This window comes from Hippopotamus amphibius, chromosome 12 (assembly GCF_030028045.1).
Source record: "Hippopotamus amphibius kiboko isolate mHipAmp2 chromosome 12, mHipAmp2.hap2, whole genome shotgun sequence".
NCBI lineage: Eukaryota > Metazoa > Chordata > Mammalia > Artiodactyla > Hippopotamidae > Hippopotamus > Hippopotamus amphibius.
In genome coordinates, this window is record NC_080197.1 from 23,455,840 (window position 1) to 23,480,290 (window position 24,451).

General features: G+C 43.0%; 1 protein-coding gene across 10 annotated transcripts in view; it reads left to right on the plus strand.

The window, feature by feature from the left end:
• Nucleotides 1-24,451, plus strand: part of NDRG3 (NDRG family member 3) — a 69,977-nt gene continuing 45,526 nt past the window's right edge. The window contains exons 1-4 of one of the 10 annotated variants that reach the window (XM_057701294.1): nt 9,671-9,718; nt 13,899-13,944; nt 18,818-18,919; nt 21,766-21,870. In XM_057701294.1, the coding sequence (XP_057557277.1) occupies nt 18,863-18,919; nt 21,766-21,870 (162 nt within the window). In that variant the 5' untranslated portion in view covers nt 9,671-9,718; nt 13,899-13,944; nt 18,818-18,862. Of the gene's footprint in view, nt 218-9,670; nt 9,719-13,898; nt 13,945-18,817; nt 18,920-21,765; nt 21,885-24,451 lie in introns of those variants that run through there. The other 9 variants (XM_057701292.1, XM_057701295.1, XM_057701297.1 and 6 more) reach the window with 9 other exon arrangements.

Here is a 24,451-nt window from a genome sequence, read left to right on the forward strand (position 1 = left end):
CGTTGGCCAGGGGGAACGGAAATCACCGATCATGATGGAAACTACATCGAAGATGGCGTCAGCTCAGCCACCGTCTTCTCCATAGTTCCCCGGGCGGGCGGGCACAGCGCGCATGCGCCGCCCGGCGTCCTCAGCGCGCCTGCGCGGGCGCAGAACTTCCCCAGCCCCACTCCCGCCGCCGCGGCTGCTGCGCTGACGGCGGGTGCCGGAACCTCAGGTGAGTGCGAGCGCCTCAGCCCCGCTGGCGGGGGGCGCGCCGCGTTGCCCGCGGCGTCGTCTCTCCCCTTGCCTTCACCTTCCCGGCCTCATCACCCAGGAGCGGCCGGGCAGCGGGTCAGCACTGCCATCCTCCTCCAGGTGTGCGGGCGCCCTCCGCCCTCCTCGCCTGGGGACCCGGGGCAGCCCGGCCTCTCTGGGCCGTTACCCACCTGGGCGGCGGGGCCCACGGCGAGCCTGCCGGCAACAGCGTGCAGGCGGCAGCGGCCGAGCCTCTGGGTGCCCAACACCTCAGCCTCGGGGACCCACCGCAGGGGCGACCCCCTTCCCGCTCCTGCTCTGCAGGCGGCGGAGCTCGGTGGGCCTCGGGGTCGGGCAATTCGCCTGCCCCGTCCGCCCGGGGGGCCTGGAAGATGGGCCCCCCGCTTTGCACCTGTGGGGTCCCAGTGCCACAAAGAATACCCTCTGGCTGGACCCCGCGACGACCAGGTGAGGGAGGCGCTTCTTAGCCTCACGTTACAGGTGAGGAAACTGAGGCACAGAGCGGTGAAGTGCCCTGCCCAAGGTCATGCACCAAACAAGAGGCTGGAATGGCTCTTGAACTGAAGGTCTGGGGCTCTCAGGCTAGTGCGGTTGGAATTTGATCTTGTCCCTTTAAAAGAAAATCTGAAATACACTTGCATCTCCGGAGTTGCTTCTTCGACGTCATGAAAGTAGGCTGCAAAAACAGCATTTTCTTGTTGTTGGAGTACAGTTGAGGTGTTACCGTAATAATGGTAATAGTAATGTTGTTAATAAGAGCTCATGTTCATCCAGAGCTTGCTGTGTGCCAGGGCTCTTGCTAAAGATGTTAAGATTATCACAGTATCTCAGCGCTTCGCCATCCAACGCGTCCTCCTTCCTTTTCATGCAGCTTCTCTTCTGCAGTGCTGGCCTCCCTGTCACAGGTAAACTAGGAGCCTCATGGCTTCGGAGGCAGGGAAGCTCTCCCTGTGGCTTACTGGCAGAACGGGGATAAGCCTTGTCTGCCTGCATCCAGATTTTGCCCCCAGAGGATATTATTAACCTTCCTTTTCTGGCTGTCAGGAGGGTAAGAGTGGGATAGCTGGGCTGGTTGAATTTGGAGGTGACAGAGCAAATCTGGGAGCACTCCCGTTGTCCTGGGGCTTTCTGGCTGTATTCCTGTGCTTGGCTTGAACGTCTCATTTAAGATGAAGTGAAAAGAGAAAGAGAGCATTGACAATGCAATGTTAGATCTAAGAAGCCTCACTGATTTAAAGTCCCAAAGGAACAGCTGTAAAAATACGTGAATGTTTCCTCCCCAAAATAACTAGCTCATACTTTTTTTTTTTCTTCTTTAGCAAATCCTCTTCCACACTTCAAAGCTCCATTAACTTACCACCTTTTCCATGAAGCCTTCCTTGCTTGATTTTCCCAAGTAAAATTACATGAGCTCTTATTAACAACATTACTATTACCATTATTACGGTAACACCTCAGTTGTACTCCAAAAGCAAGAAAATGCTGTTTTTGCAGCCTACATAAACACACATACATATATTAGATAGATAGATAGATAGATAGATAGATAGATAGATAGATAGATAGATAGGCAGGCAGGCTTCATTCTTACTCTTAGGACTATTAGCCCCTTGAGGCCAGGGACCATCTTTGCAGGCTCAAGTGATTGGCTCACAGTAGGCCCTTGGTAAAGACTCACTGAATTTCCACTGCTCTTTTTCATTACTCAGAGAGTGATGCTTTCCTGCTGCCCTTCTGTTCCTCCTTCTTGCCCTTCAATTTCCCTTTGCTGTCCTTGTCTTTTTTTTTGGGGGGGGGGGGGTACACCAAATTCGATCATCTGTTTTTATACACATATCCCTGTATTCTCTCCCTCCCTCGACTCCCCCCCCCACCCTCCCCGTCCCAGTCCTCTAAGGCATCTTCCATCCTCGAGTGGAACTCCCTTTGTTATACAACAACTTCCCACTGGCTATCTATTTTACAGTTGGTAGTATATATATGTCTGTGCTACTCTCTCGCTTCATCTCAGCTTCCCCTTCACCCCCCGCCCCCCCCAAACCTCGAGTTCTCCAGTCCATTCTCTGCATCTGCATCCTTGTTCTTGTCTTGTCACTGAGTTCATCAGTACCATTTTTAGATTCCGTATATGTGAGTTAGCATACAATATTTGTCTTTCTCTTTCTGACTTACTTCACTCTGTATGACAGACTCTAGGTCTATCCACCTCATTACATATAGCTCCATCTCATCCCTTTTTATAGCTGAGTAGTATTGCATTGTATATATATGCCACATCTTCTGTATCCATTCATCTGTTGATGGGCATTTAGGTTGCTTCCATGTCCTGGCTATTGTAAATAGTGCTGCAATAAACATTATGGTACAAGTTTCTTTTGGGATTATGGTTTTCTTTGGGTATATGCCCAGTAGTGGGATGACTGGATCATATGGTAGTTCTATTTGTAGTTTTTTAAGGAACCTCCAAATTGTTTTCCATAGTGGCTGTACCAACTTACATTCCCACCAACAGTGCAGGAGAATTCCCTTTTCTCCACACCCTCTTCAACATTTGTTGTTTCCAGATTTTGTGATGATGGCCATTCTGACTGGTGTGAGGTGATACCTCATTGTGGCTTTGACTTGCATTTCTCTGATGATGAGTGATGTTGAGCATCTTTTCATGTGCTTGTTGGCCATCTTGTCCTTGTCTTTAGATTCAGCTTCTGGTCATCACTGGCCACTCAGAGGTCTCTAGTCCACCCTCTTGTGTCTGAAATTTTGCAGAAAAAGGTCCTGCATCGAGAAGCCTCTTTATTCCCAACGTGGAGTTGTGTATATGTCACCTAAGTGTACAGGGCAGTTTTTATTTGCGTGTTGCACTAAGGTTGCCTGAGGCTTATAGCTTTTTCGTCTGTCCCTAAATAATGTAAGATTCATTTTTACATTCCTTTGCTTTAGGTGGCTGACTGCCCCAGTGTTATCAGCGTAATCACAATTTTTACCATAAATCATTTCATAATAATTATAACAATAAATATTTGAAAGGGCCCTTTGGGAGGCAGTAGATCTATGCATTAGGTTCTCTACATAAATCAAACTTTAAAAATAGTCATCTGCAAACAGATTGAGCTGTTATTATACATAAGGCATGGTGCTGGATATGGTGTTAAGATTCTCAGTTTTTGTTCAAAGAGGTTACTAGCAAAGCAATGTGAGTATAATGGTATACTCAAGTATAATGGATAAGATATTCCAACGTGGGACATTTCGTAAAGTCATACATTGCTCAAGGCTGACAGGAAGCATCAAGTCATTGAGTGCAGCTGTCTTGCTTTTACAGACTTCATCCTAAGAGACGAACTTGTCCAAGGTCACAGAACTGGTGCTACAACTTGAATGTAGACTTTTTATCCATTAAAAGTTTATCAGTGTTTCTCTCAGTGAATTCATGCTTAAAGACCAGCAACTTTATTAAAATTTGTGCTTAGAACAGGGGTAAGGTGGGGTGACAAAAATACGATTCCTGTCTTCAAGGAGCTTATGGTCTGTTGAAGAAGAGTAAAGAACTGTTCTCCAACATTGGAGACAGTGCGTAGCTGATTGTGAGATTGTATGATATAGGAACTAGGTATGTCATGGGAGTGGGAGGAGCAAGAGGGATCAGTAAGAGCTGTGATACTGAGAGCACTTTGGGGAGGATCGAGGGCTTTCTGGGCTTTGATTGGTATGATCAGAATTAATCAAAAGGACAAGGAATGCATTTTGAAGTGGGGTGGTAAAACCAAAGCAAGATTGTAATGCCTGACAATAAACTGTTTAAGGGACAATAAAAAAAAACCGGCTTGACCAGGGTGGCTTGACTATTAGAGCAGTGATTCTCAACCGTTAGTGTGCATGAGAATTATCTGGAGAGTGAATTAAAACCCAGATTGTGGGGCTCTCTCCAGAGTTTCTTCTTTAGTAGGTCTGGCGTGGGGCCTGAGAACTTATATTTCTTACAAGCTCCCAGATGATGCTGACGATTCTGATCCAGGGACAGCACTTTGAGAACTTGAGCTGGATTAGAAAGTTGAGAAGCTAGAGGCGGAAGCTGTCAAAGAACTTGTTCCCAAAAGAGTGTGCGTGCGTGTGTGTTATATACCAGCATAGGAAAGTTCTGGAAAGACACATTTCAGACTGTAATAGTAGTCATTTCTGGGAGTGGGATTTAGGAGGTTGGAGAATTCACTTTTCAATCCATACCTTTCTATACTGTCTTTGCATTGTGCACGTACTGCTTTTGTGTTTTAAAAAGGAAAGAAAAGTAAGTCTTTTTTGAAGATACGTACCAAAACATTTATGGATTAAAAAAAGAACTTGCTAAAGGAATCTCGTGTCATACAACAAACATTTTTAGAGTGTCTGCTGTATGCCAGATGCTGCTGGTTCTGGAAATACAAAGTCTTTGCTAAAGCTTGCAGTCTGGTGATCGAGATGGGCAGATAGCAGCTCTGCTGAGTATCATATGAGCTTCCTAAGATCAAGGACAAGGGCCTAGCTCTGTGCATGGCAGATAATAGGCACTTGGTAAATGATGAATGAATGAGCAAATCCAGGCAAGAAGTGAGGACAGTCAGAAAGAAAAGGAAAGGGCAAACGGGAGATTCTGGAAGAAAAATTGACAAGGCTGAATAGAGATGATGAAAGGAAGGGCTGTGTCGCGGACTTTCAAGTTCAAAGATAACATTTGGGTTTACTGCAGAACTGGATGTCTAGTCATCTATTCTGAAAGACCTTTATAAACCATCCCCCCAACCCACTTTTTTTTTTTTAATGAGAGTTTTCTTTCTTTCTTTAAATATTTATTTATTTATATTTATTTTGGCCAAGTGAGGTCTTAGTTGGGGCCCACAGGATCTTTTAGTTGCGGAATATGGACTCTTAGTTGCGGCATGCGTGTGGCATCTAGTTCCCTGACCAGGGATGGAACCAGGGCCCCCCTGCATTGGGATCAAAGAGTCTTACCCACTGGACCACCAGCGAGCAGGGAAGACCCTTTTTTTTTTTTTAAGAGACTGTTTGAAAATAGCACACAAAAACTTAACTTAGATCTAGTATGAGTATTTACCAGGGCTTTCTTTGGTAAATGAACTTTTTTTCTTTAACCACAGTGTTAATTCTATTGTATTTATACTTACCTACAGTTTTGCCATTAATTATTCTCTTACTTATTGACATGAAATTAACTGAGATGTATGGAGGACTTTTTTTTTTTTCTTTCTTTTGGCTGTGCTGCGTGGCTCATGGGATCTAAGTTCCCCGACCAGAGACTGAACCCAGGCCACAGCAGTGAAAGCCCGTAATCCTAACCATTAGGCCACCAGGGAACTGGAGGACATTTTTAAATGCCATACAAAAGTGGGTATTATGTCTTTTGATCTTATCTCTTCTGCGAAAGGTTGGTACAGTCAACTCAAAATTCTGTCATGTTCCCATAGTGCCTCACAGAGTTTGACATATTATCCATCCTAAATAAATACCCGTGGTTGATGGCTGAGTGGGGTGTATTTTGAAAGAAATATGGCTTTATTGCATTCTAAGTTGAATTCTAGGTAGACACTAATTAAAATACTAACAGGCCATGCTATTTTTAAAAATTAGTTAATTTATTTATTGGCTGCTTTGGGTCTTTGTTGCTGCACGTGGGCTTTCTCTAGTTGCGGTGAGCGGGGGCTACTCTTCGTTGTGGTGCGCGGGCTTATTGCGGTGGCTTTTCTTGTTGTGGAACATGGGCTCTCTGAGTGTGGGCTTCAGTAGTTGTGGCACGTGGGCTCAGTAGTTGTGGCACTTGGGCTTAGTTGCTCCATGGCATGTGAGATCCTTCCACAACAGGGCTCAAACCCATGTCCCCTGCATTGGCAGGCAGATTCTTAACCACTGCACCACCAGGAAAGTCCCTAATAGGCCATGCTATTAAACTTGGTAGAGAATGTGATATGGAGCCAGCTTTTTCCTGCACTTTTTGTTTGGAGTTGCTACTTTTTAGATTTAATATAGAAGAGATTTAATATAGAGATTTAATATAGAAAATGAAAACTAATTTCCTGAATAGAGGGGTTTAGCTATATCATTTGATTGTCATCCCTTTACCACCTAAAAATGCCCACAGTCTACAGTTTGAGTTTTCAATTGACCAAGTATAAATTTCTGATACAGCCACTCTTCATACTTGATTTTATTACTAATTATTTTAAAGTGTTTTTTTTTTACTTTTAAAAAGAATTTTATTATGAATATAATTGACATGCAATAAACTATATATATTTAAAGTGTACAATTTGATATTTTTTCTTATTAGTCATCTGTTTATACATATTAGTGTTTATATGGCAATCCCAATCTCCCAACTCATCCCACCCCAACCCTGCCCCCGCTTTCCCCCCTTGGTGTCCAAATGTCTGTTCTCTACATCTGTGTCTCTATTTCTGCCTTGCAAACCAGTTCAACTGTACCATTTTTCTAGATTACGCATATATGCGTTAATATACGATATTTGTTTTTTTCTTTCTGACTTACTTCACTCTGTATGACAGTCTCTAGGTCCATCCATGTCTCTACAAATGACCCAATTTCGTTCCTTTCTATGGTTGAGTAATATTCCATTGTATATATGTACCACATCTACTTTATCCATTCGTGTGTTGACAGACATTTAGGTTGCTTCCATAACCTGGCTATTGTAAATAGTGCTGCAATGAACATTGGGGTATTAAGGTTTTTTTTGGTTGTTGTTGTTGTTATAAGTTTTGTAGTATCTTTTTAAAGTTAATGCCTTCAGGTTTGGAGCCAGTAGTTAGTTTGTAAGTGTGATGGCCCCAAAACTCATAAATCAGGATAAGGAAAATTTAGCTCATAAAAACATGCTTGCCACTTCTAATAACTTAAGAGGAGAAGACACGACAGCTTTTCATTTAATTGGTAATTGTCATATGGTAATCTTTCCAGAAATACTATTTGCTTTCAACACAGTTGTTTATAAGAAAGGACAGTTTTATCCTTACAGTGCTTCTACACTTTAAAGTGTGAACTTTCAACTTACATATAAAAATTGAATGCTTTTGGAAATTGTGAAATTTTTTAGCTCGAAAACTATTTTATGTGAAACCCTAATAATTAGCAGAGAAAGGAGAAGAGAGGAATCAGACTATTATCTCTTTATCCCTGCAGTTGTGAAAGCTCTGGGGACCAGGCCTCTCCTGACCTTGTTCAACTTTTGAAGATGTTGATTCTTTTAAACCTTTCTGTTGGGACACAGTTTTAAGCAGGGTATTGACTAAAATGTAACTTTGGGTGATTATAGACAGTCCACAGGGTAATTGCTTTTCAAATACCCCCAGATAGGTGCAGATCTCTCCTATTCATTAAAGTAATAATGATGGTAATAATAATAATACCTAGACTTTGTATGGTGCTTCTCAATTTTCAGAAATTCTTTGATCATTACGATTCTGATAGACTCCAGTAGCCAAACCTGAAAAAAATAAGTAGAAGAATTAATGGTCAGTTGGCATCAAGTGGGAAAAGTTGTTTATAGAGGCCTGCCCAAGCTCTAGCTGCAGGCTGTTCAGGTTCAAATCCTTACTCTGGCACTTGCTAGCTGTGTGACCTTTGGTATATTACAAAACCTCTCCAAGCCTCGGTTTCTTCATCTGTAAAATGGGAAGGATTACAGTACTATCTTATAAATGTGTTGGGAAATAAAATGAAATAAGGAATGGATAAATAAAGTGCTTATTATGGTATCTGGCTTAGAGCAAGTGATCAGTATATTATGAACATCAAGTTAATATGAGTATTGCCTTTTAGGGCTCTTATTTGTCCTTTACCTCCTATCAGGCTGTCTTAAAGAACAAATTGTTTTCAGGGATTCTGTCATATAGCTGGCAGGAACCTGGAATCCATCCCAAGAGCACATCCAGAGCCTTGCCAGCAGTAGCTTTCTGGTTGTCCTGAGCCTCAGCCTTCAAGAGTTGAAGGGAAAGGGTAGTGCTTCTGCTTCTAGAGTGACTTGAGTATGAGCCCCTCGTTGCAGCTTCAACTGGTTGATGGGTCTCTGGGATTAACAAGAATGCCGCTAGGTGTGTGTTGCTTTGTTCTAATAGTTATCTGTACCAGTGCCCTGGAATGAATAGAATGATTATACAAGCAGACTCAGATTTCCAGCTTGGCAGTCTCTGCAAACCTCCCGTTTACCACCTGCTGCCAGAATCCAGGAGTGACACAACAGGAAGGTGGGCCTGTTGTGAGGGGTGCGGCTCTTTTCCTTTCAGAAAAGCACAAGGTGTGTGGATAGCCCTTATCCGGGGCTGAGGCCTGGAGGGTCTAGGAGCATGCTTCAGCAGCTGCCTTGAATCAGTCCCCCCCACCCCACACCTTTGCTTATGGCATAGCATCTCTGAGAGTATTTTTCTGATGAAGAGTAACCCAGACTTCCCTTATGTGGTGCAAATGCTTAGTGAGCTGTACTTTAAAAAGTCATTGTTTCTTCCACAGAGCTGGGTGGTTTGGTTTGTTTATCTGGCTTTCTGGGGAGTCTCCTGAGACCCTTTCCTAAGGGCCCTCAGGAGACAGCAATGAAACCAACATCCATTACCCTAGACACTTGAGAGGATGCTTAAGTCAATAGTTTTGTGATTCGATTAATTCAGGCTTTAACCCTGGCAAAACTTGAGAGTCAGGTCATCAGATTGTGCTTCTTAAAGACCGAAGTATGGAATTTAGCCCAGGACTCTGCAATATCTTTCAGAGTCTGGAATGGGAGTCTAGATGCCGGTCCCAGCCCCATACCCAACCGACTATGTGAATTTAGGCAAACCACTTAAATTTCTAGGCCTCTTTTCTCATCTGAGAATGACGGCATGACTGTAGACCAGTGGTTCTCAACCCTGGCTGCATGTAAGAATCACCTGTAGAGCTTTAAAAACAATTCCTGGGCCCTGTCTTAGCCCAGTTGTATCCTTAGGGTTGAGTCTTGAGTATTGACAATCTTCAAAGTTCACTAGGTCTTTCTAATGTGTAGCTAAGAAAGTTACTGGACAAGATGTCACATTTTAAACAGCTGTGTCATTTTGCTTCTCAGGAACCCTCAGTGGTTGTCCACACAGTAAAGTCTGATTCATATGCTCTGTGTTCTGACCAGCCTTGTCTTCTTTCCCAGCTGCATTGTTCTTCCTGGTGTCTCTTGGTTTTGTTGTGTACTTTTATTTCTTTACCAGGTCGAATGTCCTCACCTGGAATGTCCTCTCCTCCCTTCCAGCTATCCAGAACATATCCATTCAAGGCCCACCACTCAATTCCTCTGGGAAAGTCCTGACCATCCCAGTGCTTAGTTACTTCTCCCACCTGCACTGGTTCCGAGCTTCATTTAACTCTAAGTGCAGTGAACACTAGATGGAGTGTAGGACATGATACTCAGGCAACATTATGTCCTCCTGGGAAGGTGAGACACATGGAAATACTACTGGTTTGACTTGTATACTGTTAAACATCTATGTAGTATCTTGTATTGTTGGCTATTTCATTATGTGTGTGTATCTTGTAACTGTTAGTTGATGGATAGCAATCTGTGACATGACTCCAATGGACGTTTTTAGCTTTATCACCTATTACTAACAGCAAACTTCTGCTCTTGCCACACTGGAACATTTTCCAGCAATGTTTTTCATCGTCTTGCTTTTTCATTCTCCTCCATTTCTGAAATTCCTTCTTTTATTCTCTCATCCTGACCTATAGGAATTTTACCTACTCTTCAAGGTCCAGTTCAAATATTACCTCCTCCATGAAACTTTTTCTTAGCACCCACATCCTGCATTAACTGACATTTGCCCTAAACCTCTGTAACCCTTAGAGCAGTGGTTCTCAACTGGTGGCAGTTTTGCCCCCCAGAGGACATTTGGCAATATCTGGAGATACTTTTGGGTGTCACACCTGTTGGAGGAGGGTGCTACTAGCATTTAGTGGGTAGAGGCCAGGGATGTTTCTAAACATTCTACAATGCACAGGACAGCCCCCAGGACAAAGAATTATCTGGCCCAGAAGATCAGTAGTGCTGAGGTTGAGAAAATGCCTTAGAGTTTGTCCAATTCATAGGCTTACGTTTATCCTGCCTTGAACTGCAGTGATTTGTTTATAGTCTTAATCTCCCCTGCTCAATTGAATTAATGGGTGAAGGCAGACTCCAGTTCCAAATCTGGGCTTTCTTGTTATTAACTTCATATTAAGGTTTAATCCTAGAGCCTGTGTCCAGATCCTAACTGCACAGTATAATTTAGGACCAGAGATAAAGAAGTCCTTAGTGTGGGATGGGCGCAGTGAGGCAGTCAGCTGAATTTCTCTCCTTTTTACCCCCAGGTCTTTTCATCTGTGATAACTTGGGAGGAAGTGTGGTACAGGGCATAGCGTAAGCATTTGGGATCAGAAGAAAATTGGGTTTCGGTTCGAGCTGTTGCATTTATTAGTTGTGTTTTTTGGTCAGTCCATTTCACCTCTTTAAGCCTCAGTTTCCTCATTTCTGTAATAGAAATGATGCGGTGCCCCAGGGTTTTACCTCACAGTGCCATTGTGATAATCTAATGAGATGTTAGATGTAAAGGTGCTTTGTAAATTGTAAAGTGCTGTGATAATTATTCAGCCAGTGGTTTATAGGCAAAAAGAGAGGACATGAGTCAGCTTGCTGTAGGAGCACCACTGTCTACTTTCCCAGCCAGTCTTCTGGCCACTTCTGGCAGCTTTCCAGTCATAACTGCTTCAGCACCAGCTCCAGCTGACCCCTTCCAGCTCAGTCTCCTTAGTGTGCCTCCCTTGTTTGCTGCCTTCATTCTGTTTCGGTTGTCTGTCTGCAATCTTGCCAAAACCAAAAGTGACTGATTCTGCCCTTAGAATACAGACTAGTGGCCTGGTGTCAGTACATTCTGGCAAAGCATGGTGAAGACCAAACAAATTACTTTGGTCATAGGGAAAAGCAACAAAATAAGACAGCTAGTTTAGAAAGCCAATACTATGAATAGTCCTTTATTGTCTTTTTAAAGTAACAAAGCAGTGTTTTTAAGCCCTGAAAATCTCAGTGAGCTTTTTCTGAGTAAGCGTAGGGTGCGATAAATGCCTGCGACCCTCGTGTCCCTGGAGTCGGGCCAGTTGCGCCCTCCCACTGATTTGCTGAGTGACCTTCAGCTAATCGTTGAAACCTTATTAGGTTGATAACTGGGTGACCTTTTAGGATTATAGTAAGAGCCCTATGAGGCGGAGGATAGGGGAGTGCTTACCCTGGGAAATATGTAAAGTACTACATTTACAGGGAGCTTTTGGGTCACAGAATATCAGTCTTATCAGGGGTCTAAAATGTCATCCTGCCCAACCTCTCCTCCTGACAGATGGGGAAACTGAGGTCCAGAAAGGGAAAATGCTTTGCCCAGTGCCACTCAGCTAGGTAGCGGCCCACCTAGATCTAGAGTCCACATCTGATGTGCTCTTTCCATGACTAGAAGAATCAGGGTTTTGGTGCAGTAGTTAACCTTGATGATCTTTAAAGGCACTCTCAGTGCTGACTCAGTATCAAAGAACACTGGTGCCTCTCTTGGTCATTTTTGCTTGCATTTAAATTCAGAAATGTCATTTTCTAGATGTTTAACAAGTCACAGTCATGGACTTTTTAGCATGGAGAACTAAATCTTATTTTTCCTAGATTTTGATGCCATTGACTTTTCTTGTCAAAAGATAATGGCCCAAGACTTCCCTGGCAGTCCAGTGGTTAAGAATCCACCTTCCAATGCAGCGGATGCCGGTTTCATCCCTGGTGGGGGAACTAAGATCCCACATGCCGTGGGGCAACTGAGCCCACGTGCTGCAGCTACTGAGCACGTGGGCCACAACTACAGAGAAGCATGTGTGCTGCAACAAAAAGATCTCACATGCTGCAACTAAGATCTGATGCAGCCAAAAATAAAATAAAATAAATAAATGAATAAATAAATATTTTTAAAAATAAGAAAAAAAGATAACGGGCCCCCTTTTTTCTTCTTTTTTTGGCCATGCCACGTAGCTTGTGGATCTTAGTTCCCAGACCAGGGATTGAACCCACGTGGGCCCTCAGCAGTGAGAGCTCGGAGTCCTAACCACTGGACCGCTGGAGAATTCGTAATAATGGCCATTTCTCAGTCCTCCTCCTCCTCTTTTTCGCTTTAGCATTTGACAGTTTCCCTCCCCTCCCATATGAATCTGTCTTCTTCCTTGGCTTCTTTGACATCGTATTTCTTTTTTTTTTTTTATTTTTAAATTTTTTTTATTTTGGCTATGTTGGGTCTTCGTTACTGCACGTGGACTTTCTCTAGTTGCAGTGAGTGGGGGATACTCTTTGTTGTGGTGTGCCAGCTTCTCAGTATGGTGGCTTCTCTTGTCGTGGAGCATGGGCTTCAGTAGTTGTGGCACATGGGCTCATTAGTTGTAGCTCACAGGCTCTAGAGCACAGGCTCACTAGTTGTGGCACACGGGCTTAGTTGCTCAGTGGCATGTGGGACCTTCAGGACCCGGGCTCAAACTCGTAATCCCTGCATTGGCAGGCAGACTCTTAACTGCTGCGCCATTAGGGAAGCCCTGACATTGTATTTCTATTTTTCCTCTTGCATCTCTGAGCTTTCTTTTTCTTTCTTTTTTTAAAAATATTTATTTATTTATTTAAATATTTATTTATTTATTTATTTATTTAATTGGCTGTGTTGGGCCTTTTTTTGCTGTGCGCAGGTTTTCTTTAGTTGCAGTGAGTGGGGGCTACTTTTCATTGTGGTGCGCAGGCTCCTCATTGCTGTGGCTTCTCTTGTTGCAGAGCACGGGCTCAAGGTATGTGAGCTTCAGTAGTTGCAGCACATGGGCTCAATAGTTGTGGCTCACGGGCTCTAAAGCGCAGGCTCAGTAGTTGTGGCGCATGGGCTTAGTTGCTCTGCGGCATGTGGGATCTTCCTGGAGCAGAGATCGAACTCGTTTCCCCTGCATTGGCAGGCGGATTCTTAACCACTGTGTCACCTAGGAAGCCCTTTTTTCTTTGTTTCTTACTGGTTCTACTTTCTCTTCTATCGCTGAGTTGGTAGAACCAAGAGCCTGCAGCTCCTCCTTGTCTCTGATTTGGTAAGTGCCTACAGATTTTCCTCACTAATTCTCACTCCTACCTGTGTATCTTTTGGATGCCCAAATTTCAGCTCTAGTTCAAAATAGTTTTTTTCACCAATTTCTGTATTATTGTTTCTCAGTTCTCCCATTTCTGTTAATTGTGCCATCATTCTTTTATCCCAAGAAACCCTGGCAAAATCTGACTCTTCTCTGATCTCAGGGTATTTTTTACCAACTGTATACCCCAGATCTCCGTTTTTCTTTATATCTGTGATTCCAATAGCATGGTTGGACTCTTGTCACCTTTCAGCTAGAAGGTGAATCTTCTCTCTTCCTCCAGTGTATTCCCCCTGTAGTTGATCTGGCCTTTTGAATCTTTTAAAAATCTGATCTAATTTACTGAAATCCGTTTTAGAAGGCAGGCTGAAATTAGATTAAAAGAGTCTATGTCTACCCCATCCCCATCATCTCTGTTAAGGATTTTTATTTAATTTAATTAATAAATTTATTTATTTATTTAGGTTGCATTGGGTCTTCATTGCTGCTCGTGGGCTTCTTCTGATTGTGGTGAGTGGGGGCTACTCTTCGTTGTGGTGCGTGGGCTTCTCAGTGAGGTGGCTTCTCTTGTTGCAGAACATGGGCTCTAGGCACGTGGGCTTCAGTAGTTGCAGCTCATAGTTGGGATGGGCTCATAGTTGTTGCTTATGGGTTCTAGAGCGCAGGCTCAGTAGTTGTGGCGCACAGGCTTAGTTGCTTTGCAGCATGTGGGATCTTCCTGGACCAGGACTCGAACCTGTGTCCCTGCATTGGCAGGCGGATCCTTAACCACTGCGCCTAACCAGGGAAGCACTTCTATTAGGGATTGTTGCTAATGATCAAGCCCTTCATTTCTTCACCTTCACCTCAAATGATCCCCACTCCTCCTCAGCTGACGAGGTCATGTGTTAGACTCTCACTGCTCAATGCTGATTATACCTAAGATCCTAAACAGGATGCCCAGGTGAGACTATACATGAAAGTTTTAGGGTCACTGTTCTGACAACAAGCAAGAAAATAGCCCTCGTTTGTGAAAATGGGTGCCAGTAGTAGCTGGGATTTTGCTTCACGTTTCCCTACTCATTTCATGTGCTCTTTGTCCTCAGCTAGCTACTGAGATAGTGAGGGTTCTTGTCCTGGTGTGATAACTCAAACCTTCATTCTGAGGCATCTTAGTCAATGGCAGTACAGGATTGCTCTAAGCTTCTATTACCTTTATTTCAAGGAGGTGTCTCTGTGGGTAGAGTGGAAGAGACTTGCCCCGGGTCCTATAACCAGTAGATGGGGGTCTGGCATTGACATTATGGTATAGAGGGAAAAGCAAAGGTTTTTAAAATCCTTGCCTTGTTACTTACTTAGATGTGAATATTGGAAAAGTCACTTAACTTCTCTAAGCCTAAGTTTCTTGCCTGTAAAGTAAGAAATGAAGATATCTACCTCAGAGGAGTGTTAAACATAACTCCTGGGAGGACAAGGAGGATTAAACATAAGGTCCTTAGATTATAAGGACCAGAGTAGGAATTATACTTTTCCCCTTTCCCTTTCTAGCCTTTTGATACAAGGCTTGCTTCCTCAGTTTGAGGATGGCTGTTTTTTACTTGTCACTCTCTCCTGTATCTCATAAAACTGGAAAAGAGTTCTTATCTGCTACAGTTTATAAAATCCCTACTAGCCTTTTAAAAATATTAATAGCCCTTAGTACCAAGATGGAATCTGGCAGCCATATCATTTGTGCAGATGAGGGCACTGCAGGCCTTAGATCCCCAGGAGGGAGCCAGTCTGTGTAGCTGAGGGATCTGGAGATGGAGTTTTCCACCATGTGATCTTAGTTTTCTTATAGGTTTTATAAAACTGCTCATTGGCAAGGGTTCAGGGCAGTGAACACTGAGCAAAAATTGAGTCTCTGGAAGAACGTGTTGGGTCCCCTGTAATGTGGAAGGTGAACATCTGTCTTGTTGCCAGTTCCTAAGTCACAGTGTCCTGCATTGACTTCATTGGGCCTGGCTGATAGGGACAGGCTTCTTATTTAATTTGTGCCCTTGTTTAAGTATTTGTCCTAGCAGAAACTGCATTTTTCTTCATCTTTAAAAAAATGCACGGGAACACTAAGTGAATGCGTCACTTTGGAGGCACCTTGGGCTTCCCTCTGTCCCTGAGGCTCCTTGACAGGCCTCTCCACACGGAGTCACATTTGAATAATTAACATCTTGCAGTGCCCTGCTTCCAAGTGAGTGAATTAAAGTAGGGAATAAAATAGGCAGATTGGAAAAACAGTTTCAGGAAATCACCATTTTACATGGAAATGGACAAAAATGTTAACAGTGGTTGTTTTTAGAAGGAAGGACTGTGAGTAAAATATCTTTTCGTTATTCCGTGGTTTCCACATTTTCTGAAGTGAGCACATATTACCTTTATAATAGGAGAAAGAACTTTAAAATTGTCATTTAAAATTACTGATGAATAGTGAAGTCCAGATGAAAAGTAGCCACAGTTTATAGTGTGATTAACGAACATGGCGAGTTGATCCCAGTTAGGCCAATATTTTGGGAATTAACTGCGTCGAAGTGGGGGCTATAAAAGAGAAATTTTAGATGCTGACTGAAATTTGTGATAAAACGTTCTAAGCCATCTCATCCCCTTTTGAAGTGTGACCGATACAAAAATAAAATAAAATAAAATAAAAATTCAGTTTCTGGGTATTCAGTAGCTCAGTCAAGTTTAGAGGGTGCCTGGGATCTGAGAAAAGAACCACGTCCTGTAAGGAGATTAAATATCGGGCTTATGCTCTCTGAGTGGCACAGATGTTTGGGGTCCTCGTGGTTGGCATGTGGGGTTCGTAGTTTGAGCACCCTCTGAGTTCTTCGAAGTAATGGTAGAAGAGCTTTCGTTAGTCAGCCTTAACACAGTCATAGTTGAGAGCAGGATTTATTTTGGCGTATTGGTCATTAATAGCTAAGAGCTTGCCTGGAACACATACCCTGTCCATAGCTAAGTCAAAGCCATACATCCTGTCTCTGGAGGGAAAAACAGAAAAATGGATTAATATAATAAACTAATGTCTTGTGAAGGATTCCCACCAATCAGAAATAATTTTTCTCCTCTGCTCCTTTAATTATTTATTTATTTTTTTTGGCTGCATCGGGTCTTAGTTGTGGCACACGGGATCTGCGTTGCAGTGTGCTGGATCCTCTGCTGTGGTGCATGGGCTTCTCTCCAGTTGTGGCGTGAGGGCTACAGAGGGCATGGGCTCTGTAATTGTGGCACGTGGGCTCTCTAGTTATGGCCCACATGGGCTCAGTAGTTGTGGTGCTCAGGCTTAGTTGCCCCACGGCATGCGGGATCTTAGTTCCCTGACCAGGTATTGGACTCGAGTCCCCTGCATTGGAAGGCAGGTTCTTAACCAATGGACCACCAGGGAAGTCCCTCCTCTGGTCCTCTTTATTTCTCATTTTGTAGTTAGATTTACAGATAGCTGTCATCTCTACTCTTTAGTAAGCTCCTGGAAAGCAGGGACCTTCTTCATAACATCCATAATTCTTTGCATAATGAGTACTCATTAAGTGGTTGTTGAATGTCTAAATTCCCAAATCATTGAATTAGCATTTTTCCTGCAGGGCTGAGGCAGAGGAGATGAAGCCAAGAGCTTTGAAGTCTGGGTGGGAATCACTTGCATGCAGTGTCCAGTATTTGCAGCCTCTCCCCATGGCTTCCTGTACAGTAGGATGGAGGCTCTGCCTCTTCACTCCAACTTTCCCTGACTTCTCCCTCTCTGTATTAGTTATGTATTGCTATGTAACAGATCACTCCAGAACAAAGTTATTTATTGTGTCTCATGGTCCTGGGTCAGGAACTGGGGAGCAGGCTTACAAAGGGCAAGCTCAGGATCTCTCGTGTGGTTGCAGTCTGACGTCTCCAGGGCTGCAGTCATTTGAAGTCTTGATTGGGGCTGGAGAATCCGTTTACAAGGTGGCTCCCTGACATGGCTGGTAGGTTGGTACTGACAAGTTGATTCCTCTACCCAGAGGGCTATTTGAATGTCCTCACAATATGGTGACTGTTTTCCCCCAGAGCTAATGACTTAAGACTACAGTGTCTTAATGCAGAAACTATAATGCCTTTTTAAAAAATTTTATGTTGTTGTTGTTTAAATTACTTTATTAATTTGGTTGTGCTGGGTCTTAGCTGCGGTAGGCAGGCTCCTTATGTGACTTGCTGGCTCCTTACTTGTGGTATTCGAACTCTTAGTTATGGCATGCATGTGGGATCTAGTTCCCTGACCAGGGATCAAACCCGGGCGCCCTGCATTGGGAGCTCGGAGTGTTAACCAGGGAAGTCCCTATAATCGCTTTTATGTTGTCCCCTCAGAAGTCACATGTTGTTGCTTCTGCCCTATTCTGTTACTTAGGCAGGCCACCCCTGATTTATTTGAGTGGGAGATTACATATGAGTGCAGATATCAGGAGTCAAGGATCATTGTGCTCATTGGAGGCCGTGGTGGAGGCTGCCTACCATACTCTCCCTCTACTGCTGTGATTCCCCAGGTGAAGGCTAGTGAGCTTAGCCTTGGTTCCTCTCTCTGTTTATCCTAGGCTACAGCATTAACCTTCAGTTTTTGTTCCACTCTCCAAACTGTTGCTTTCTGAAGTGTCAACTCTGAGCATGTTGTTCTCTTACTTATACATCTTTGGTAACTAAAATGGATTCTCCATGAGGGCAAAGACTATTGAGTATCTGTTGCTGCATAAAAATATTACTGCAAACTCAATGGTTTAAAACAACACACATTTATCATCTCAGTTTCAGGGGGTTGGGAGTCTGGCTGGGTTGACTGGGTCCTCTGCAAGGCTGCAGTCAAGGTGCCGGTCAGAGCTAGCTTCTCATCTGAGGCTCGACTGGGGAAGAATCAGCTTCCAGGCCCATATGGTTGTTGGCAGCCCTCTGTTCCTTGCAGGTGATTGGACTGAGGGTCCTAGTTTCTTGCTCTTGCCTGGAGGCTGTTCCTTGCCACATGGCCTTCTCACAATATGCCAGCTTGCTTCTTCAAAGCTAATATCTCTACAAGACAGATGTTAAAATATTTTGTAATGTAACAATATACAGATGCCCATGTACATTCTATCACTTTTGCCATATTCTAATGGTTAAAAGCAAGGCGTGGGTCCCACCCACACTCAGCAGAGTGGGGAATTATGCATGGGTGTGAATGCCAGGAGGCACAGAGATCACAGAGGCCACTTTAGAGTCTGTTTGCCGTAGAGTCTGTTTAGAGTCTACTGTGTCTTCAGCATCTTGAGCAAGTGCATGACACATGGTAAGCTCTAATATTTGAGTGAATGGATGTAGTGTGACTGTTATGTTTCCAAACCCTTATTTAAGCCTTTGCTTCACTTCTCTTCTGTTTCAGAGTTACTAATTTATTTTCGAGAATCCTCTACTCTCATCTGTCCTCATGGATGAACTTCAGGATGTTCAACTCACAGAGATCAAACCACTTCTAAATGATAAGGTAAAGACTGCTGTTGTCACTAAAATATATGTAAGTCTTCTGTGATTAGTTCTTTTTCTACATTATCTGAATAGTAACTAACTCAAAATGTATTTAACTTGACTTTCTATGGATAGAATTCTTTTAAAAGTGTATTTCTTAACCTTCTTCTTGATGTCTTGCCTCCCTTTCTTTCTTCCTACTTTTGTTTCCACAGGCCAAATTCAATCAATTTATCCTTGGAATTTTCCTGTTTTACAGACAGAGATGTTAAGCAGAAAGTATGAGAGTGGGTTTGACTTAGAATCCAAGTGTCTTGACTTTCAGTTTCTGTAAGGAAAACTTAATATCCGTGGCTGGTGATTTACACAGGCTGCAGTGCTTGCTTTAGAATTTGTCAAGTCTGTGATGTGACCTTTCTGTCTAGTTGAGGTTTTCATCAGGGGTGCCTGGATGTTGATACTATTCCTCATTTTTATGTTTTTGTCAGAGGACTACACAGTGAGCATCAGAGTTAAGAGTCATTAGGATTCAGCAGGTAACCAGTGCTGTGATACTAGGAGTTACCAAAAAGCTAAGAAGGGCTTATCCTCTCTCTTCTCCCCCTCCGTTCAGTAAATGTGCCTGAAATTCCTTCTTTTAAGCCCTATTCTTTTGGTTAATTGCTATTGTCCCCTATTAAAATACTCTTCTAGCTTGGTGTGGATGAGTCCATTGAATCCTTTTCTGGGGGAAGTATTAATGGAGAGTAAGGGTAAAGATGGATGAGGTCGGGATAGGGGCCTGTTATCTTTTTTGCCCAAAGCAAGGACCTTCACCTACAACTTCTGGGGTGTTGGCTTACTATGTGTTCATTAATTTGCTATTGAAACCTACCAACCCCATTCTCATCCCTGTGACTTCATTTCCATCCCCACTCCCACTCCTTCCTTTATCTTTCACCAGATTTCTTGCTCTCTCTTTTGGCAAGCTGCACACATTTTTTTAAACCCCCATTTGCTTTCCTCTGCTGTTTCCCTTCATGTTTTCAGAAAACTTTTTCCTTTAAACACTGTCATTTGGTGCATGTGAAGGGCTGTCCCCAAAATGATATGCCACAAAGAGGAAGAAGGAAATAAAGTCTGCATCTGTAAAGTTTATGTATAACCAAAGAAATGAATAAAGGCAGGTGGGGGTAGGCAGTTTAGCTTCAGGAAGGTAGTAGCCTGTCCTAAACCTGGCTGATCATCAGAATCAGCTGGGGAACTGTTTAAAAACACAGGTTCCTGGGTGCCACTCTAGAACAACTAAATTGAGATCTGAGGGGAGGGGAACAGGACTCACACACCTGTCTATAATCAGTGGTCCTCAACCTTGGCTGCTTACTGGAATTACTTTGGGAGATTTAAAAATGACCCATGCCTAGGTCCTACCTCCAGAGGTTCTAATTGAATTGGTCCAGGGTGAACTTTTTGAAAAGCTTCCGAAATTGAGGGCCATGCCTAAAGCCTAAAGCGATTCTGGTTAGACAGTGTTGGAAACCCATGACCTGGTGGATCTCAGACATTTGAGGACTGGGGCACAAATAAGAGGAGGATTCTTCCCTGACCCTGGAAGTCCACAGGATGCCTGAGGCACCTACATGAAGAGTTGCAGGAGGGACTTCCCTGGTGGTCCAGTGGTTAAGACTGTGCTTCCACTGCAGGGGGTGCGAGTTCAATCTCAGGTCTGGGAACTAAGATACTGCATGCTTCTCAGCACAGCCAAAAAAAAAAAAAAAAAGAGTTGCAGGAGTTAATTGACTGGATATCTCATAGAGAAGGCAGCTGGAAAAGAAAAGATTCAGTGACCATAACCATAGAAAAGCATTGAATTAACATCTGGGTCCTCATCTCTGAGGCCATAGTGATTCCTTGGCTATGCCTAATGTGTGCCCAAGTGCTATGAGCAGAATTGCATCCCCCTCTAAAATTCATATGTTGAAGTCCTAGCTCCTCATGTGACTATTGGAGATAAGGCCTTTAAGGAGGTGACTCAGGTTAAATGAGGTCATACAGTAGAGCCCTAATCCGGTGGAACTAGTGGCCCTAGAAGAAGAGTGGGGGAGAGGAAAAGAGAGAGGTACACCTCCACCCCCACACGCAGCCAGGTGAGAACACATCTGCAAGCCAAGAAGGGAGCGCTCACCAAAAACTGAACCCTGCTGGAACCTTGATCTTGGACTTCCAGCCTCCAGAACTGTGGGAAGATAAATTTCTGTTGTTTAAGCCACTCAGGCAGCCTGAGCAGTCTAAGATAGCAAGCACTGTCTCACTTCCTAGCATCTGTTAGCTCTTCATTGATATGCCTGTGCTGTTCCTACCCACTTCCCACGCTCCATCTCACTCCCTTCTCTCCCTGGGAAGTGCTCCTAGCCCATCACAGTTCATGAGCATGAGCACTCCCCTACTCCAGCCAAGCCTTATAGAAGTAGATTGGCAAGAGGCCCCCTTCAGATGTATCATTCCCAAAGAATTTTACCCCATCACACCCCACACTCCCCCGGTGTATCAGTGCTTCTATCTTTGCCCAGTAAGTGGGTGCTATTGCGTACATTTTGAAAAGTATAATGATGATAATGCTTCTCATCCATTATTTCATTTGATCCTCCCAAAGGCCTGGCGATGTAGGACACACAGATCAATTTATTTGCATATTGCTGACGAGGGAACTAGGGCTAAGAAAGCTAAAGTAGCTTACTCAGATTGCGTACCCAAGAATGCCTGCTATAGGGCAGGATTTCTCAGTCTTGGCACTATAAATGTTTTGGGCTAGATAATTATTTGTTGTTGGAGACTGTTCTGTGCATTGCAAGGTGTTTAACAGCATCCTTGTCCTCTACCCTTTAGATGCCAGTAGCACCCCTGAGTCATGACAACCAAAGATGTCTCCAGACGTTGTCAGATGTCTCCTGGCGGGCAGACTCTCCGCAGTTGAGAACCACTGCTATTAGGGTATAAGCCTCCAGGTTTGAATAGGAGGAGAGATCTTGAAATTTTTTGTTTTCGGGGAGGTTTTATTTTTGCCTAATAGCCTATCCTGCTATTATTTATTAAGCACCTTTTATGTGCCAGGTGCTTTACATACCTTCTCTCTTAATCATCAAAATATCCCTTTGAAGTAGATAGTATTCCTCACTTAACAGATGAAAATCTGACTGAAAGACGGGCTTGCCCAGTCAGTAAGTGGCAAAGCCAGGATTGAAACCCAGATCTTTCCTGTTTCACAACCTGAGGCCTTTCCACTATGTTCACCCTATAGATGTTTTGGCATCACCTTTGAGGCTTGCCCTCTCTCTTTAAGGAGAAGCCTAGAGTATTATTTCACTTCATCTTTCTGTCCATTCTCCTCATAGACACTCTTAGCCAGAGACATCGCTGTGCCCTTCCAGGGAGCTAAAGGAAGTCTAGACCCAACCTATAATGCAGAAATTTGTCCTGAGCTGACTATAAGGAAGCATTCTCAAAATAGCTTTAAGCGAGGCTTATGTTAACTTTTCTCTTGTCATTTGTTGGTACTTTTCCCGTTTAATTTTAGTATGCCTGTGATTTTGTCTACAGCTCAGAATTGTGAAGAAGTGGGTTATTTTGCCATACTTGTTTTGGCTCCAGTGATGAAAAGAAGCACCTGCCAGCACTTGTGTTTGTTTTTTTGGAGACAGAAATTGCACAGGAGTATGAAATGATTTTTTTAAAAATAGCATTTAACCATTTTCAGAGCATTTTCACAAATACTATCTAATTTGAATCTCCTAACCTCTTGTGAAGTCAGTAGTTAAAGGTATTTTTAACTCCATTTTACAGATGAAGCTCAGAAAGGTTATATGACTTGTCCAACATTGGTGTCCAGTGAGGTCGTGAGGCCGGGACTAGACCCCACAGCTGTTGACTTCAGCCTGGATCAGGCCTAGGGCTCTTCCCACCATATGCTGCGTCTCGTAGCTGGTTGTTCCAACCTTTTTACCCAACAGACCCTGTATAAGCAGGAGAGCTGACTGGTTTGTGCTTCATTTTCCCTGCCCTCCTCTACCTACTGTTAGTTCAGATACTGCCAAGCCTGTGAAAGCCAAAGACCAGGCTTAAGAAAATAAATGGTAGACCACAATTGGCTTCAGCAGAATTGAGGACCTATCAAGAAGGGGAATAAATATTTAGTGGGGGGAACAGAAACAAGTTATTTGCTTTGTTTGTTACAGTAGAAAGTGAGGTAGACCCTCTAGGGAGGATATTATAAGAGGAAGCAGGGAGAACCCAGGGATGAGCATTTTTGTAACCTCCGGGGCAAAGAGACAGGCCAAGGGGTTTATGCTAAGGTCTTTTTAAAAAGACAATACAGGTTTATTGACATTTTCATTAAAGAGTATTTGTGAAGTGCAATATTGCTTGTACAATTCCCCATCTTTCTACTTTCTGTTTGTAAGAATTATTGTCCTTTTTTAAGTAGAAATGCCATATTCTTTTCTCTTTGACTGTTTTTAATTATCTTGTTTCTAAAACTTTTACTTTTTTAACAACAACTCCTCACTGTAGTTCTGAGCTCATCATTTGGATGTAACCCTTCCTGTTTGGTATTCATTTTTCACTCAAATTGAGGATCTCTATTTTGAGATACTCGTAAACTCTTCCAAAATGATGTTCATTGCATTTACTTGGTGTCAGAATTGGGAATAGAGTGGTGAATCAGACACAGCCCCCCACATCAAGTTCACAGAACAGGTAGATTTGCCCCAAATCTCTTCCTGTTGTTAGTTGGTTCTAAGGTCTTAACGTATCTTGTCTTTCTTTCCACTGTATCTGTTGCTTTCTGTGTTTTGAAACTATATGTGGCTCTTAACTAGATATTATGTTGGGAAATTACATTTCTTTTCTCTCTAGCAGCTACTTGTTTTTTTTAACTTTCCTCCTTGCCTTCCTCCCTTTTTTCATACTTCTCTTCATACATTGACATATTCTTGGTTGCTTTTTGCTTGTTCTCCAGGCTTGAACTGAGAGAATTACTTGTTTTGTTTTTGGTTTTGTTTTTCATTGTTGTTCTTATCCTTCTTATTATTGTTGTTGACGTATAGTTGATTTACAGAATTACTTGTTTTTAGTTTACTTTCTTGAGCTGCTTCATTTACCTTCTGCATTTGGCACTGAGCCTCCACCAGGAAGCACTCCCCTTAGCTGGCTTCTACCTTGACTGCAACTTTCAGTAATGATTTCTCTTTTTCCTTGATTTGTTCTTTTTTTTCTCTTCCTCCACATTATTCTTTTTTTTTTTTTCTTGAATCCATTTCTGCTATTTAAGTCTGCTTAGTGCAAGAATCTCTCTGAACATGGAACTAAAGGTATATTCAAAATAGACAGAAAATAAAAAGAAAGCACCTAGAGCCTGAAACTTCTGGAAGTTTTGTTGGAATGGAATCATGTACCACAAATATCAGAGACAAATAAGTCCCCAAGGAAATGCCCCAGGGAGGTCTTTCTCCTTTCAGAATCTACCTAATGAGTAGTATTGAATTTTTAATGAGTTCAGAGAATTGGCTTCAGTTGA